Below are 17,847 nucleotides of genomic sequence, written 5' to 3'. Positions count from 1 at the left end.
CATGAGATTTAATATCGAAAGTTACACCATACGTGAAAAACATAGTCGATTGTTGAGTCCCTCTGAGATATCATTTGTAAAAATTTTGAAAGCCTTGAGAAGTGAGATACAAACTTCGTACTTATAAGTGTCACTGTAGGGTGCGTGACATGTTTTGTTGAGTGTGTGACTCATGAACCGCAATGTATGCTGGACATGCATTCTGTAAAGTACGGAGCTTGTGCTAAAAAAAACGTTTTTATGGTTTGATTTGAGCATGTAACATCACCAGAATACAAAGAACGATATAGAAGACTCGATCCATTGAGAACCGCTTCGATTAGGAAGGCCGATAGATGCCAAAGTCTAAAACGCCAACAAGATCAGGCATTGAGATACCTTTTGATTGCTTTTTGACTGCACGCGTCACGAAAATTGAAGCGTGCGTGCTTATCTCACAGAACTCGAAAACAGGAGCTTATCACCTGAGCTCTCGGTCAACAATCAAGAAAGAAAATAGCGCCGACATGAAAGAAAAAAAAAACAGCCACTTACCTTCAATACTTTGACGATGAATTGTAGATTTTGGCATGAAATTTCTGCGCTTTGCCGGAATCTTTGGTCACAAATGCTCATCTCTGAAGTCTGTCCGAGTAGCCATAAAATTGGTTTCTTCCATTCGCCAGCCACTGCACAGCAAAACAATTGTAAAAGGGTACAACGCTTCAAGATACCTTGAATTTTTTTTTCAAAATTGAGCCGAATGCTTGTCTTGGTAAGTTTTTCACTCGTAACTCGTACGCTCGGAGCAATATATTGAATTTTGGATGTGACTACAAAAACTGTCTTTGATTACTCACCTGCTTGATTCCAAAACACATGACCAAACTGTTCACAATGCACGTTTTCGCTTACCGATAGCCTAAAGCTCAAATACACTCGAATGCTTCTCTCAAATTGGACCTCGAACCCTTGAAAGTTTCTTAAATTGGAAACTACTGTATTTCTTGTAAATAATCAGGCTGTGCAAACTTCTAGGCGTTGAACTTTCATTCAAGTACGGTCAACTCGGTGGAATAGCGATGTGCATGTCAAGTGATTCAAGCTTTGACGTTTTGGCCGTCGGAAGTATCACTGACTTCCGGTCGTTTTAATCCAAGAGGAATTTGAGAGTGAAAACTCATTTATCATATAAACTGCGGTGTTATACAAGGATTTCCAGCCCTGAGAAAAGCCGTAACAACGCACGAGAAAAAATAGCGTATTTTTCACGTGTGTTTGATATCGCCAATCAGCTGCTGAACGTCACTTGCCTTTCGCGCCACTCGGTCAGGTTGATGAATGAACAGCGAAACCTTCACCATTTTCAATCCAAGTTCTTTTGTCGGAATTTTTTTGGATTACGGCTACTTAAACACTAAAAAAATTCGTATCGCTTTGAGACAGTGACGTTCAAACTTTCTTGGAAGGGGAAGAAGACAAAATATGGAAAGAAAAACCGAAAGTTGCGTATTCAGTGTCTTTGGTAATGGCGTTTCTTGCAGCCAAGAACGAAAGTCGACAACTGGAAGATTTGCCACAGGAAGACTTTGGTCGTGTACTCAGAAGACTTCTACAGTCGGTTAGGACCAAGTACAAAATTGAGAGTTTTGTATATTGAAAATTAGGTCCCCTGTTGTTTTAGCAATGATGCAATGCATTTTTTCATCTTCAGCCTTAGCGCTAATGCATTTTACGATATTTATTCGGGGATTGTCGATCCTTCAATTTTCATTCGGACAGCACTGTTATGTTTATATAATAAACAAAATAATACATGGTTGCTTGTAGATATGAAATTTCTCTTCTCGTGTTTAACTCGACATCTTACTCGTTCTCTGTGCTCACTCTTGAGCTATCGAGGTAAAAACTAGAAGAGGAATTCCATATCTACGCATGCCCATGTATTATTCACTATTTATCACTTGGGGAGGGTTGAAAGGTTGTGCAAAGACAAGATTTACCTATGTTCCCCCTAATTGGCAGTCATCTTTTTATTTTTAACCCTTTAACCCAAGGAGTAACTAACATCTAATATCTCCTTACAATATCATCAATGAATCACGAATTAGTACCACGAGAATAAAGAAAATGACCACCAACTAAAGAAACTCTTGATTGTTAGACAAATTCTCCGTGTCAGCACCTTATTAAATATATAGAGAACAGTATGGAGAATATGAATACTAATGTTAGGGTGTAAAGGGTTAAACAGTCCCTCTTTATACTCCGTTTGGCAAGCGACTGACCCACTCTGTTTCCCCTTCCCTGGCGCTAAACATGATGACTGGTCTATTATTATTGTTAATCATACATGAAGATGATGGCAAAAACCAAAAGAAGCAGGTTTCACTTATGCTACTGTCTTTCAGTCGCTTGACTTGATAATTGACGCGCTTGTCTTAACGATTGGATCCCACGAACGAGAAAAGTATGAGTAATGACCCCGGTAGAGCCATTTCCGGTGGGTAGGCAATCATGAGTTACGTCAAGTATCGATTAAGTAACGTCTATGTTATCTCAACCAGTCAGTTTTTGTCTAGTGCCGGCGCTAATATTGACACGAACCATAAAAACAAACATGATCATGTTTTTAGGATAAGTTCCCACAAATAGCACAATCGTACAGGTGTTTTTTTGTTTTTGTTTTCGTTTAGTTTCATGGCCTGATTCATTTACATGCATTCTGCTTTGAAATTGGCTACTAGTTAGACCTTTGTATGCACATAATTTCGATTCGTCATTCTATGAGATTTCTATGCATCAAGGTGTTCGATTCCGAACTAGGCTACTCAAGAACTTCAGCAAAATTTCCTTTTAAAAAATACATTTTACATTGAGCTTTACGTTTCAACAAAGCTAAGAAATATTTAAAAAAGTATTTGTTAGAATTTTCTTTTTAACTACTATCACTAGATCGATAAAATGTTTTGACTACCTACAATTTACTTTTTAATCTTCAACAACAGTTTAAGTGAGGTATGGAAATCAAACGGCTCATTAAAATTAAGCACGTTGCTGGAATGGACCCGCAGTTAGAAGGCTTCCACGACCCGTTGTCCTGTTCAAAAACAGTAATCAGCACAACTATTTTTACGTTTCTCTAACTACGGGCAGAGAAAATCAATTCACAGAGAGGAGGTTTATATCAGTTATGAGAACTTTTTGATAAAGCCCCTTCAACGTAGAGATTGTCCTGTAATGGTTTTCCCTCCTTTTATTTCAACTTGACGAGAGAAAGATAGTTTCTTTCTTTTCTCTTTTCATTCAAGGGATTAGGTCATAATTAATTCTCATAGTACTTGTGATACCTTAGGTGTCTTTTCTCGTATCTTTTTCTCCAAGGTTTACATTTATTTTGTACTGACTCCAGAGTGACTTCGCTCTGGGTTTGATCAAGCTGAGGAAGACATTGATTCGATAGAACCGATGTTCAATTTTTTGGACATTCTTTACTAGGAAAAGTAGGTAAAAATGGGTGCGTTTGGACACTTCTATCAATAGTTAAAATACACTTTTCATGCAGACAGATAACGAGGAGAACAAAAAATGCGTAGTAAACTGGTTATGGATCGATTACACACCAAAACCGTACAGCTAAAATAAGTCGAAATATAGCATGGCAGATGAAGAGAAGTATTTAAACCTTGGGGTTTAAGCAATTTTTTTTCTTTATTTTCTGTTTGATAGTTATCAAAAAAGAAGAAGGAGAAAAAACCTTTCCAAACTTTTAGGCCCCACCTACCAAATCCCCCTTCTTGCTGATTTCTGATACCAAAACAGCAACCACGAAAATAGCGCTAGCAAATTGTGTGGTTGTCATGACAATTATGATCAATCAATTACTTGTAGGCATCTGTACCGGACGGAATCTCATAGAAAGGTAATACAATTTTAAAAGAAATAGATCTGACTGAGCTCTCCCCTCAGATATTTATTCAAAATGTTTCTTCGACATTCTACAATCCGTTACACTAAACTTCGTACCCAACAACCCCTGATACTTTAGGAACTACGGCATGTTAAGTCTAAGATTGTGCTCGTTTGATCGAAGCAAACTAGTGTGACTTATGTCTGAGGCCGATTCCACAAGGGGATTTGGAATTTTTCCTTTGTCCCACGCTCGTGACAAGACGAAAAACTTCTTTCTCATTGTACATGATTAAGTGTTACAAAATCGGTCAAGGACACGTCACCCAAGTGGTTAAAAAAAATGTGAGGTCTTGCAGCACATAACAAATCAAGGCTCACAAGACTCGCATGATAATCTCAACATTATAACATTTCTAATTTTAGTAGTTCATAACAGTATGTTCAATCATATCAGCAAGATTTTGATAGAACGTCATGCCGTAAAAAGTAGACAAATCATCTTGTTATTTATTTTCTATTTATGATACCAGAATGAGACCAGGAGAATTTCTCCCCCCCTCCCCCCCTCCGCCCCCCCACACTAAAAACGTTTTTCAGGTAGACGGGGGAAAGGCGGAGCAATGAAAATTTGTGAGGGGAGAGGGGAAGGGAGGGAAGAAGGCAAAGTATCGGAATAAAGGGAGGAGCGTCTCATACCGCCAGATAGGCAAGTCGCATAATAATTTGGGGCAAATATGAAGCATATTATACATATTCCATCTTTTTAAGTTGTAGATCATCGTGTCTTTTTCCGGATAAACCTTGATACTGGCCAGAAAAAGTCGCCTTACAAATCTTCTTGACTTTTTTCTTCAGATCATGTTTCCTCAGGGTGTAGATTAATGGATTAGATATTGAGGTACAGAGGCGAAGATAGTAAATCGTAGCTACAATTTGGTTTGGCACTTGCCCCTGATGGCTCTGTTGTAAAATTTCCATGATAAAATACGGCAGCCAGAAAAGAATGTACAGGACTAGAAGCAGAACACAAGTCAACACAAATCTTCTTTGTCTTTTCTGCATCTTTTGTTCATATTTCATGCATTGTGATGGCATGTTTTCACGTGCAATTCTCATTCTTTGTTTGCGAAGCAACAACAGCATGCGCACGTCGAGAACAATCATGACAACAAATGGAATCAAGAAAAACGCAATGATATTGAACAAAAAGAGAATTGTCTCTCGCTGTTTTTCCTGGGCGAGGTATTCCTCTGCTTCGCGGATGTTTAGGTTCAAAGTCCAGCATAGGCGAATCAAGGAAGTAAGACTGAGGAACCATGTGATACCAAGCACTGTCATGACCCTTGAGCGGTTAACAATATCTCGGTAACGTAACGCCCACATGATATAAATGAAACGATCGCAGGTCATTACAGTGATATGAAGTACTGTGCACTGGGCTGTAAATGTGAAAAAGGTGTAGGAGATAACACAGAGAGAAGATATCAATGTGGAACTACATACCACAAGGATTGGAATACCAACCAGGCCTACCAGGAAGTCTGAAACAGCTAAACTGGCGAGGACAATGTTACTTGTTGTTCGCAAGGATGAGTTAGATCCGATGAGCAGAATAACACCACCGTTTATCGCAAGTATGAATACCATGAATACCAGGACTGGAATTGCTAAAATGGGAAAACCATCTTCAGCAGCTTCCGAGTCTGGTGCTGGCGTTGAGTTATAAGACACGGTCGTATTTCCTTTGTGGTCAATCTGATAAATCATGATATCCAGTATATATCTTGTCAAGATATTCAGTCAAGAAGTACCTTTTCAGTGGTTTTCAGATATTTCGTGTCCACCTAATGCGACTGTCTCTGAAAGTAAAACGCACATTTGGTTCAATTGAACTGGAAAAAGATATTCAACAAATAAACGCATTTTAATTTTCAGAATTTCGAGCTTCCTGAGCTCTATACTGGCCCACCCACTAAATCAATTAGAAGTGAAGTTCTAAATTCAATTTAAGTTGGATTTTTCCAATCCTGACTGGAGCCTTAATTTTCAATGTTTCGAACTGCTCCCAAACTACGGGTAACGTATGTTAGAAGAGCAGACGCGCGCAGCGGTCATAACAGCCTTTGCAAGTGAATATGGTTTATCGGGTCGCGAACCAACAGTTGATCGCCAAATTACAGTGTGATAAAAGTCCGAGTATAGACCTGTTGCAAAATTAAAGCGCATTTAAAGCAATTAGCATTCCTAATTAGTATTTTCACGTTCTCTGTTAGTTTGGGTCACTTTGCATTTCAAAGGCCGCGAACACGCTCTAGAGATCAGCTATTAAGATCTTCCAGCCGTGATGTCAGTCTGTCAACCACCAAATTTTTATCTGTCCTTTGTCTCTCTGCTAGACAATTTGGTTTTAATGACTGAGTTTTTAGCACAAATTTGCCACCGTTAAGAGTTTCTAATTAAAGCCGACGTTTTGAGCGTTAGCACTTAGTCAGAGCTTCCCTCCTCTACATTTCCATGCCTACGCTTAAGAGTACACCGAAACTTATTTAAAGAACGAAACGAAAAAATTAATGCATCTTCTGCACAACTTGAGGAAACATTATTTGCAATCGTGTGTAGAGCACAATACAACATGTCATTGTATGTTGACAAATTTCGATAGCGGACTAATCAGTTAACTAAGCTGCCTGTTCGCGGACAGAATACATTAAAAATTTGTTCTTGGCTTCAAATAGTCAAGAAGAAAATCATAAAGATATCCTCAGTATCATTGATTGAAACTGAAAAAAAAGGAGACATTTGATAATTTCAGATAACCGGTAGTTTTTAACAGGTACTGCGCAACAACAACGGTGACACGCTTAAAATTGCAGCTTGGAAAATCTCACATTTCTCTGCGATCTCTTTCTGGTTCATAAAAAATAAACTGGTCTCCCTTTCTACGATTCATGATAATTGCATTCAAAAACAAGAAAGATGTTGGATTTTTATAGAGAAAACAAGTTTAGATTGTGCAACAGTTTTCATCAATTGCGACTACAAAATAGTAAAAAATATTTATATCAATAATGAACGCAGTTGCTGCGAAGATTATGAACTAAAGTATAAGAAATGCCCCCAGGATTACAGACTTACTGCGTATTTGTTGCGCCAGGCTAACAATTTGAAGTTCAAACTTCACGAAGTAAAAATGTGAGAGAAACTTTCTGGGCTTATAGCCAGAAGCAGCGAATGAAAACCCAACTCGAACTTCCGCCTAGCAAAACCAAATTATAAGCGGTCAGCAATTGCACGGCGCCTCTCTGAAAACAACTCACCATCTAATCAGTGGAAAAACAAACACACCTCTGTCACCTTGTCATCTCATTTCTAGCGTTATATCAACATTCCTCGTATTGTGTTAATTAATGTTTATTTTACATCATTTTTAAACATGTGGATAAATGTAGTTCTTTATAGTACTAATTGGCTGCGGACTTAAGCGCTGACATGCAAATCCGGCGAATACAATGTCTGGCAAGTAAGGCGTTGAAAACCAATAAAGTTATCGAAGACTTTGTAGCAAAAAAAAATCTCTCTATTCATAAACCAAGTGGAGATATTGCCACATCTTCTTCGTCTCATCTAAGTATGCTTGACACTGCTGATCCAATAAGAAATGCAGGACGCATGAATGGTTATCATGATAAACCCTGGCACTAAGTACATCGTGCAACACGCAAAGGAGTTCTTCCGATTCTACGTAAATCAGCTTTATAAGGGACTTAGTTTTTTCTTTGTTCTACGCCTAACGATTATAAATACTTTTAAAAACATCTCCACTGGCGTTTCAATTATTCATTCAAACCTCCATTATATCCGGACCTCGATGTCTAGACTTTTCGATTATCCGGAGTTGCCTCGCTGGTCCCATTATCTATGAATATTTACATGCACATTTTCAATTATCCGGTTTCTCAGTTATCCGGATTACACAGTCCAGTTTTCCTAGGTCCGGATAATCAAGGTTCGGCCGTATTAGTATTTATAATGCCGATGCAAGTAATGAACATTTCTGACAAGCAAAATTGAAACACCCGCTTATGAATTGGAAGATCCTCTATCGCACGAAACGACAACAGAAGGAGCACAAATGTATAGATGCTTGAAAATTTAATAACTGATCGGTCAGTGGTTGATAGACGTCGAGTCACTTCTACATTATCTGCAATTTGCTCATGTTTCTTATTAATTGAACGATACATTTCTAGCTGTCAGTATAGCGAAACTAATGAAATAATATCATTCTCATCTGCTTTTACATGTCAGGTGTCTGCTTTGAATCAGAAAGGTTTGAAGTTCTGAGCAGCAGGTTCTTACTATGAGACTGGGCTATGATTTCCCATCCAGGGTCGTTTTTAAACGAATGTCGATCATTTTAGCCGAACAAAAAGACTTAGGACGTAGGTTAAACTCCGATTTTCTTACGTTACTGATGTCTCCAAAAAATTATTAGGAAAAACTTTGCGTTTCCTTTCATTTATAATTCTTCTGGAGTCGCTCTCTTACGAAGAAATGAAAATGTCAAGCTTAAAAATAGATCTACTGGCATTTCATCACAAATGCTGCAATCCGATTGCATTGGTTAAAGCTTCTTCTTATCATACAGATAGTGAAAGAGTGAGGCGAGCAACCTAACAGTGCTAAGTTTTAAACAAAGAAAAATAAATGGAAAAAAAAAACAGCTGTCGTGTTACCAAGTTCAGATTTTTTTAGATTTACATTAAAATAATTAGATTATTCGCTCTCGCTGTCGATGCGTGATAGTAAATTCGGGCTCAATTCGTCATCACCAACTATCACGAGATAAAAATCTCGAGGTCATATTCTAACTGGTAAATGGATAGTGACTGAGACTAAGCAAAACGTTAAGAGCTATTTCCGTTACTCTATATCAGCGATGTATATATGATTTTGTGAGCTTGAAACTCACTGAATTTCATATTTATATAACGATTATTAGACACCCTTTAGGTTTCCTTTCAGTGCTGTGTTCGGATTTCTCGTTCATTCCACACTCAGCTGTTCCGTGAGCCCATTTATCATTGAACTACTGATATGGGTTTGTTTCATAATCGTTTATATGAAACGGGAAATACGTTCATAGACGGGTACGTTGCGAACTTAATTGAAAAACTCACAGCTACAGATCAAACACTAGGTGAAAGCTTTTCCTCGTACCAAACTGGAGTGCTACATTAGGGTACATGCACAGATTAAAAAAAGTGGGTGAATAAATCAAAGTAAGCCACTGACTATTGTTCAGAATAAAAGGGTTTTAAAATGACAATTTTGATAGATTCGGCTAAAATTTCTCATTTGTTAGCTCTTTTAATTCTTGTTATTATATAGAAACACTTTCGCTTTTTCTGCCTAACAACCACCGTCGTTTTATCGTAAGGCGTACTGATACATTTAATAGCGACTTAGTTATGCTTGCTATTCCAGACGAGCTAAGTACGTCTTAAATTGCTTCAGTGCTTCAGCAGCCTCAAAATTATTTACTTTTGTCCCGTTACATCCGCTCGAAATGTACATCAGTATCAGCCGAAAACAGCGTCTTGTTCACTTACCAAATCAAAGAGTTCCTAAGTCCTCCAAAATCACCATGCAACAATACTTTAAAATGAAGAGGCTTCTGCAACAACTTCAAGCGAAATGTTTCAAGATAAGATGTTATGGTAGAACTGAGTGAATTGGCTCTTGCAATTCCTTTGCTTATCTCGGTACTAATTTTTGCGATAACCTGCTAAACAACCAGGTAATATTCGGACTGATTCAGCCTAGAACATAACCTATTGCGGTAAACGCTTTATACAACCAAATGGAAATGAACCCTGCCCTGGAAGTCTTTTAAAGACACGCGTGATATGTACACACCTGGCTAATCGCGGTAACTTAATATAATCTATCTTTTTTCTCTTCACCGACTTCGACTTGTCGCTCCCTTTTTAATTAAAAAAAACTCCATAGTTTTACGATATTGCCCGACCGGGTTTTTTTTAGAAGCATAACTCAAGGGAAAAGTCATGTAAAGTGACTATTTAAACACGGTCTCATGTATTGGCAAGAAAATTTCAAAATGACGACGTATTGGTCGTGGAATTGAAAATATTTTCCAATTTTTCCAGCCCGTTAGTTCTCATGGAGGAAATAAGACATTTCATTCTCCGAGACTTTGAGGTTTAATTGAACTAAGGAAGTAAGAAATTAGCTACTCTTGGTGAAATGTCAAACTCAAACAGGTCACGGTCTTTCACTGATGTTTGGCGAGTGATATTAAACGCTTTTCCGGTGTATCTGAGAAGTGATTAATAAATATTTGCCCTGTATGGTCGTATCGGTTAATTCGTCAGCGTTTTTTTTTTTTTTTTTTTTTTTTCTGAAGTGGATAAGAGTACCTCCTCATGTTCGAAAAAGAAATATCAAAGATCAGTTGTAGATGTTTGGTTTTTCGGTTGATTTTGTTGTTTTTGCGTTATTGTTAAACTAAATGATGTGTTAGCTATCGTTGCTATCTAGATTTTCCCAGGCAAGTCACTGGAGCAAATCTAACCCAAGTTACTCGGATGATGCAGCCGGAAGACAAAATCTAAAATAGTTTAATTAATTACTCTACATCACCCCGACTCATCGCATTCTGCCAAAGATCAGGTGCCTGGCTGTGGCACACAAGGCAGACGAAAATTACTCAGGTCTTATGCCCAGGACTACTTGATCGAAAGCTGAACACGCTTGCGGAGGTGAAAATAACTGTTCGTCAGAACTAACTCTTTTGTTTTTAGGTATATCATGTTGCCAGACTAAGCCTTTACACCCCCATATTATGTAAAGTTTCTTTTCAAATTTCAATTATTTAAGTTCGTGGTAGATTTGTATAATAATCGTTTTAGAAACTGTTTGCCTTTGATTTCGAATTACCTCTATGAGGAGACACTCTTAAAAAAAAGAACATTCAGAACATCCTGCTAGAAAATCTAGCTCCTAAATCTTTAAGTTTTTCTGGAGTCAGCGTCTATATTTTTTCGGAAGTAATTAGCGAGCGACAATCGTCTAAGGAGGGAAATTTTCGATCAAGTGTCGAATATAATCAAGAATTGCATTTGCCTTGATTCACTGTGCGTCAGGTGATTATATTCCACAAAATTCACGCCACATTCCCCAACAAGCAGACTCAAAACTGAAAGAAATCGCTACTTGCTCACCCACGTTTTCAGTGCGTGAAGCAGTCTGCGAATTTTTTATTCAGAGTCCTCATTGCCTGTTCGTGATGTTTCCCTTTCATTTGATTGACCGATGTAATTGATTAAGTTTTGGTTTAATGACACTCGCGTCTGAAAACACTTTTATTTGAGAAAGCCTGTTTACTTAAGTAAGCGAATAGCTCCCTCACTGCGCTCTGGAGAATTAAGGACTGCTTTTCAGCCTTTATTTTATTAACAATGTCTACAGCAAGGGCGGGAACAAGTGTTGTGATTCGTTGAGTTTCGCCATAGAACCTGTTTACGGTCAATTCTTGGCGAGCCCGTCTGTCAAATTATTAAACAAGGCTAATTTTTTGCTTCAACTAAGGGAAAGAAAAAAATCTAAATAAAAACTTTACAAAGAAATGTTTTCAAACTGGCCTCAATATGCGGTAAAGAAAGGTGAAAACTTGAAATTAATTTTATTTTTACTTTTTGAAACGAGAAAAGGACCAAAGTCTATTTTATAAAAAGAAAAACTTTGAAATCATTTTAAAAATAAAACGTCATAGTTTGATCAGAGGTTTGATCGAAATTCTTTTTTTTCGAAATGTTTGATGGGCTTGTTCATTTGCGTCATTGTTACTCGATAAGAGAATATTCTCTTGAAGTCGAAACATGTCTTCAATAAACACATTTCCTAACATTAAAAAAAACACTTTCTGATAACATGAAAGGAATGAATTGAAACGTTCTCATCGAGGATTGAAACAACATTTAAGTTATCGAAATTCTGGAAAGTTTTGTTTACCTCTCATCTGGGAAATGAACGTGTCATGTTGAGCCCAGACTAAGCAAGTGTGATAATTTCTAAGTCATGTGCTTAACTTGGAATTTTATCGAGAAACTTGGTGAAATGTTTATAAGTTTACCTCTACCGTCAGAGGAAGCCAAAATTATTTGCTTTCAAAAATTCAAAAACAGCAGGCTTAACTTATTTGGTATCAAAGGACTTAAATGTGATACAAATGAAATCATTCGCGTCTTTTACACTGGTTCGTTCAGTTCCGAACCACATCTTGGAATTCACTGTGTCTAACTAACATTACAGAATATTCAACTGAGTCGTGAAGATAGGAACGGGCGGAAGGAGGAGGTTAAGCTTTCTATGACCTGGAAAAAAAAAATGATTAAAAAAAAATCCTTTCACAGATTAGTCTTAAGCCACCTACAACGATCTTTTTTATTCCTGAATTTTGTTTTTCAAAGATAAGAAAATTGAGATGAGATGAAGATGAAAACTGAAACAATAACGGAAAATGGTTACTTAGCTTGTCTGCTTAGACTGGATGAGTTAACGGAACGACATTTGAATTAAAACGGCGTAATTCAAGAATGCACGAAGACTGAGTATCAAGAACAATGTATTTCGCTGAGTTTTACCTTCTTTGTGCCATCGATGGAGATGAACTAACCTTTTCATTTTGTGAACTCTTCCTTCGACTCTGACCACCAATGTGCTCTCACCATCGTTCGTAGAAAATGAGCAAAACTCGAGTCGCAATGACTGAACTAGTTAAGAGCGAAGGCGCAATACACAGAAATGACAGGTAAAAGTAATCAGCACAATGCTATCCGGCTTTGAAAGATAATTACGCTTAAGATGGGATTAACATGCGAACAACACACAATGCGTCTATGAAAATAACCAACCAGATGCGTCATTCGTGATGCGAAAACCAGGTAATAAAGGATTACATTCGAAAATTAGACATTGTTTATTCAAAGGCTTTTTTACAGACTCCTTCAATAGCAATCAAAGGCAAAGCGTCAGCGAAATAAAAAGGTTTACAGTCTTTTCAAGCGATGAGAGGAAAACACGCGAAATCATATAACCTCGTGCTTGTAGGCATTTGGTCAGTCACGAAAAACGTTTCAATGGCCTGTCTGAAACTTTGTAAAAAACAATTCAGTCTATGCATATTCATACATAGAAGTGTCTGATGAATCTGTAAATTGGAAACGCAGGTGTAAAGAAAACGAGCGGTACCTCGAAAACAACATCTACGTTAAAAAACAAAGCAGGCTTTTATCTTTGTTGAAACCGCATCGAAAGTCATTTATAGATTTATGTACATATTTTAAATACAGATTACAAGTTGAACCTCAAGCTCATACAAGCTACAAAATTCATTTTAAATATTATAGAACATTCTTGAGGTGAAAACACTAGTTTAAATAGAACACGTTCAAAGCTGACTGGAACTTGACTACAGTTAACGACAAAATCTACATTTCCAGCAACGCCAGATGTTCCAATAGGCGACACAAGTACAGACACTTGCTCAGCTGAAATGGTCGGCAGGAAATTAGAATTCAAACTAGCAACACGTCTTGTAGAAAAATGATAAAAGAACAGCTAAGAACCAAACTTATTTTCAGATGAAGACATTGTGGCCGGTATTAAAGGAAAAATTGCGGGAAAGCTTTAATTGAACACTTAAAAGTAAATTGTTCACCAGAAAAACGCACGAAAAACATGACGCGTAGCAGTATATGAAGGATGTAAATCGATATACGTGTTTTAATTTGTTGGCCCACGCGCTTTCGTTCAGTTAGGGGCGTTCTTGGATTCGTCGGAGAGCCAATATGCTTAAATTTCAGACAAAAACTGGAGTGCTAATTTTACAAAAATGGTTGAAAAACAAACAGCTTCGCATAATCTCTAAAGGTCAAGACCATCCGCCCATGCATCAATACTTATGTATTTTAAATTGGAAAAAGATATTGATTCTTTAATGGAGTTTTCAGTTTGCGTATACTCTTTGCTTTGAAAAGGACCTTTTTATCTAAACCCAAATTTTAAGTTGAGAACAAAGTATGAACAGCTCTAAAGAGTTGGTGAATCATAAACGTTTTTATCCTGTAACTTTATCTCGCCATAAAACCCTATGTGTCAAACCAAAATTTAGCAAGAAAATTGTGGGCGCGACATCTTGTTATTCGGCATCGGAACAAGTCGCACGAGAAGTTGACAAACAAATTGATCCCCATCACGTCTGCATTAATTTTTGAAATCCTATATCGTGATAATTAAAAACATCTCAAGAGTGTTTTCAGAGTTAAATCGGAAACGGAAAATTTAGACAATTCAGCCTCAGATTGGAAGTCATGCGTTCTTAGTTGGAACCCGTGGATGCTATTGTGATCATGGCAAAGAGACGAAAACTCCGTTCTCATTATAGATTCCTGTCTGTAACTTCAATAAACCAGTGAATTCCGAAAAAGTAATAAAACCGACTTTTAACTATGAAATGGAGAGTAGAAACGAACGTCTTAGCGCCTTTTTGTTTCTAACCAAAAGCGAACCTTGCCGGAAAACCACCTTTCCTTGAAAGTACGGAAAACTTGCGACGGGGTATCAACTTCAGTCTGAAGCACATATTTTAAAAAAGCAGAATTCATTGAAAGGCGATGATCCTTCGTTGCTTCAAAATTTCCATCTGGTTGCTTACTTGTTTTTCTTTTCGCCCATTGGCCCATTTTCTTTTCAAACCAATGAACCCTAAACAATGATAAATATATCCCCTCCGGTACTTTCGAAAACCGAATATTTTATTGGGTGTCAAGTCTTACTTAGCTTCGACTTTCTCCCTTAAATTTTAAACAATAAGATTTATTTTTTCAACCTCATAGTAAAACACATTTCAACTGCTGATGACTGCGGAAACATTTAAAATGGAATAATTCCAAAAAAAAAAAATGCGCAATGCAATTCTCCAAAGTGTTTCACGGTCAATTCAATCGGCTGAGTCGAAATAAAATGGGTCAGCGGAAATTGATTACACACAGCTCCAAAGCGCATCATCAACAATTTAACAACTGAATTAAACAACTAATAGGCCTAAAATGAAACATGTTTTTGTGATCCGAACGATACCAGAAGAAAACAGAAAAGATGATCATAATACCTTTCTCAACTTTTTCCTTCTGTTGAAAATTTATTATTCCCAAACAAAGTGAAGAGTCGCTAAATATATAACCTCGTTCCATGATAGCACGAGCAATAAAAATGAAGAGGATGCCATGTATTTTGCATAAGAAAAACATTTCACAATCCAATAACTATTTTCTTTAAATGCTTATGACTTCACTTTGAAGGGAGCAAATAAGAGGACAGCAAAATTGTTCTATTACAACCATCTGGTGTAGAATTAGATGAGTGTTACCAAAAAGTAGTTTATCTAATCAGTTTTTCCCTTTTAAACAGTTTTGAGTTAATTGTAAATTTATTTCAGTTCATTGCCAAAGCTAATGGAAAACTTATTTTTTGTTTTAATAATTATTTTTTAGTGACATCCTAAGATCTCCATTGTTCTAAGTGCACTAATTCAAACTACTGTTGAGTTTATTTGCCATTCGAGCCAAAAAAACATGTCTTAAGGTATCACCATTATTTGCAATGAGCCAATCGAGTAAGAGATCGTTCACGCTTGCAACCATCTGGTGACGAATAACATAACTATTTTACCAACGTCATTGGACTATTATAACCGATTGCTGTCAAAATTAAGATTCAAACGGCTTCACGTCAGAATGATAGCAGACTTTACAGTCTCATTTAATTTGAGAAAAAACATAACACCAATGAGAAAGTATACTACATCATGTATCCTGGAGTAAATGCGACTAATATCAGCATTGCTCTTACCGATTCTGCATTGGCGAAGGCATGGGTGATCTACTATAGTCGTAGAAGCCCACTATCGCAGTTGTAACAAAGCTTGATTTAAGCACACAGCTAGGAATTCCTCCTTCTCTAAAATACTCGAAACCCTTGAATTTTGCCCGGTAGCAAATTAAACGTGGAAACAAAGTACACTGATACCAATCTACTTCGTGTCAGCTAACCTCTTACATGTGGAATTTTCAACTCTAAATTTAAGTAAAAAGACGCCACTTTCCATGAAAAGTATTCATTCGTTATGGCCGACGATCTTTCCTATATGTATTTGTGTCATCCATCTTGTTTTCCAAATCTGGTTGCTTCTGACAGCGAATGCACTCTCTCGACGATAGTAGCACTTGACATTTACTACAAGAACAGCTATCTATAGTTTCTAGTAGAATACTCACTTTACCTTCTCAGTCATTGTTTTCTTCCGCATTTTGAGCTCGTTTCGACTTGAAACGATACTTTTTAAGAGCCGCCATGACTACTATCGAAAGGTAAACAGTCGAAACACGTGGGGGGGTTAAACAAAAAGTTGGACGGTTTGACGTCACATCTAAGCAATTAGCTATTCAAAATGGTGGCGCGCGTTGGCTACTCTGAAGTGGATTTTTATTAGGATGGGAGCAACTTTGGAAGCTTAAAAAAAACGTTAACTAACTTGGCTTTGTGTAAACTATGTATTTGTGGTTACAAAAGATATGCAATTTTCCGAGTGACCTTGTCCTTTAACATCTTCGGAGTTCTGCTACACTAATACGTGTAAATCTGAGGTATTTTCGCAGGCTAAGTTGACGTCTTAATGAAGAAAAAACCAAGAAGCAATGAAATTTTCACAAATCTTGATATAGCTGGCTTTTCTTTGGCTACTTTTCTTTTTTTCAAGGTGGTAATTTGCAAGTTTTTCTTTGATCTGAAACCACTGATCCTTTATTCCCGCCCAATATCTTGCTAGTACTGATATCACTAAATTTATCATAAAAATAGCAAGGTTATTGATATTCAGGCACGTGATGATAACAAATAACATCTTGAGTCTGATAAATTCGTAAAATATTGAGAAGGCATTTTTCAAATGGAAGATCATATCTTTAAAATGTAAGGACTTAATATTTACCATGTAAATTATGTCGTTCGTCTTCTTACCGGAGCTTAGTTTTGCAATATACTTCATGAGGAAAGTTCAAGTCAACATGTCTATTAATTTTCTCTGATGGACCCTTTTATGTTGTGTTAAAATCATTTGATAAGGTCATTTGTGAATCAAGCTCAAGGTCGATGGTATTCATTAAAATTCCTCTCAGCGAAATTTATCCATACGTAAGTGAATCTCATTACAAATTATGATAATTGGGTATTTTTGTCAACCATCGTTTCGCTTTTGTTTTGTTTTTGGTCGCATTCGTTGAAATACTGAAACAGAAAATGGAACAGTTTTTATAATCTGCAAAAATATAATTTTTGAAAGAATACCTTTTTACTTCGATCGAGCCAGTTTCCGCCTGCTAAACTTTGGTTCACTTCAGCTTCTCAAAGAAGGACTCCGAGGCTCACGAGAGTGGACAACAGCGAAGAAACTTGAGGTAGGCGGGTGATACTTAAAGCAGTTTCCGTATAGCTAATAAATGGAGAGATCACTTCAATTTCTGCAGACCACACATCCTCAAATAAACCTAATGAATCTCCGTGTGAATGAGTTACGTTGAATCTTTGTCTCCTGTTAATATATATTAATTCAGCCCTTTACTAAGAAACTAATGTTATAGTCTACTAATGAGTCGCATCTTGTTTTTAATCGCATGGCGAATATCTACATAAAATTGATATCAGATATCTGAATAAAAAAAATTGAAGCTTTCGCCACTGTTTGGGATGCTCTGAGTGTTTTCCTTGAAGGATTTCAAGCATTTCACCATAAAAATCTCGCGACAATTTTGCGGAAGACTCCCTCAACGAAGCAGAAAACCTCAATGCGTCTAGATAACCAAATTTAGAGATGAT

The 17,847-nt window shown here is 37.1% G+C and overlaps 2 protein-coding genes across 8 annotated transcripts in view; both read right to left on the bottom strand.

Annotated features, from left to right (window-relative positions):
• LOC113673484 (uncharacterized) overlaps positions 1-1,172 on the bottom strand; it is a 28,888-nt gene extending 27,716 nt beyond the window's left edge. For both annotated transcript variants that reach the window (XM_089206810.1, XM_089206811.1), the window contains exons 1-2: positions 840-1,172; positions 535-668 (exon numbers count right to left, since the gene is read on the bottom strand). The gene's annotated coding sequence lies outside the window, so the exon portion shown is untranslated. The remainder of the gene's footprint in view (positions 1-534; positions 669-839) is intronic.
• Positions 1,173-3,910: 2,738 nt separating this feature from the next.
• On the bottom strand, positions 3,911-17,444 carry LOC113673614 (adenosine receptor A3). 6 transcript variants are annotated; one of them, XM_089206807.1, is made up of 2 exons: positions 17,320-17,444; positions 3,911-5,750 (listed from the first exon to the last, which is right to left on the bottom strand). In XM_089206807.1, the coding sequence occupies exon 2, from the start codon at positions 5,656-5,658 to the stop codon at positions 4,636-4,638; it is 1,023 nt and encodes a 340-aa protein (XP_089062933.1). In that variant the 5' UTR covers positions 5,659-5,750; positions 17,320-17,444; the 3' UTR covers positions 3,911-4,635. The 6 variants fall into 6 exon arrangements, 5 of the variants coding, with proteins under 5 accessions (XP_089062933.1, XP_027045834.2, XP_027045826.2 ...); XM_027190033.2 differs by lacking the exon at positions 17,320-17,444 and adding an exon at positions 12,558-12,755; XM_027190025.2 differs by lacking the exon at positions 17,320-17,444 and adding an exon at positions 12,590-12,755.
• Positions 17,445-17,847: the final 403 nt, after the last annotated feature.

The sequence above is a fragment of the Pocillopora damicornis genome, chromosome 5 (genome assembly GCF_964200805.1).
Source record: "Pocillopora damicornis chromosome 5, jaPocDami1.2, whole genome shotgun sequence".
Classification (NCBI taxonomy): domain Eukaryota; kingdom Metazoa; phylum Cnidaria; class Anthozoa; order Scleractinia; family Pocilloporidae; genus Pocillopora; species Pocillopora damicornis.
The sequence above is the reverse complement of the archived record's forward strand: the minus strand, read 5'-3'. Positions and strand labels throughout refer to the sequence as shown.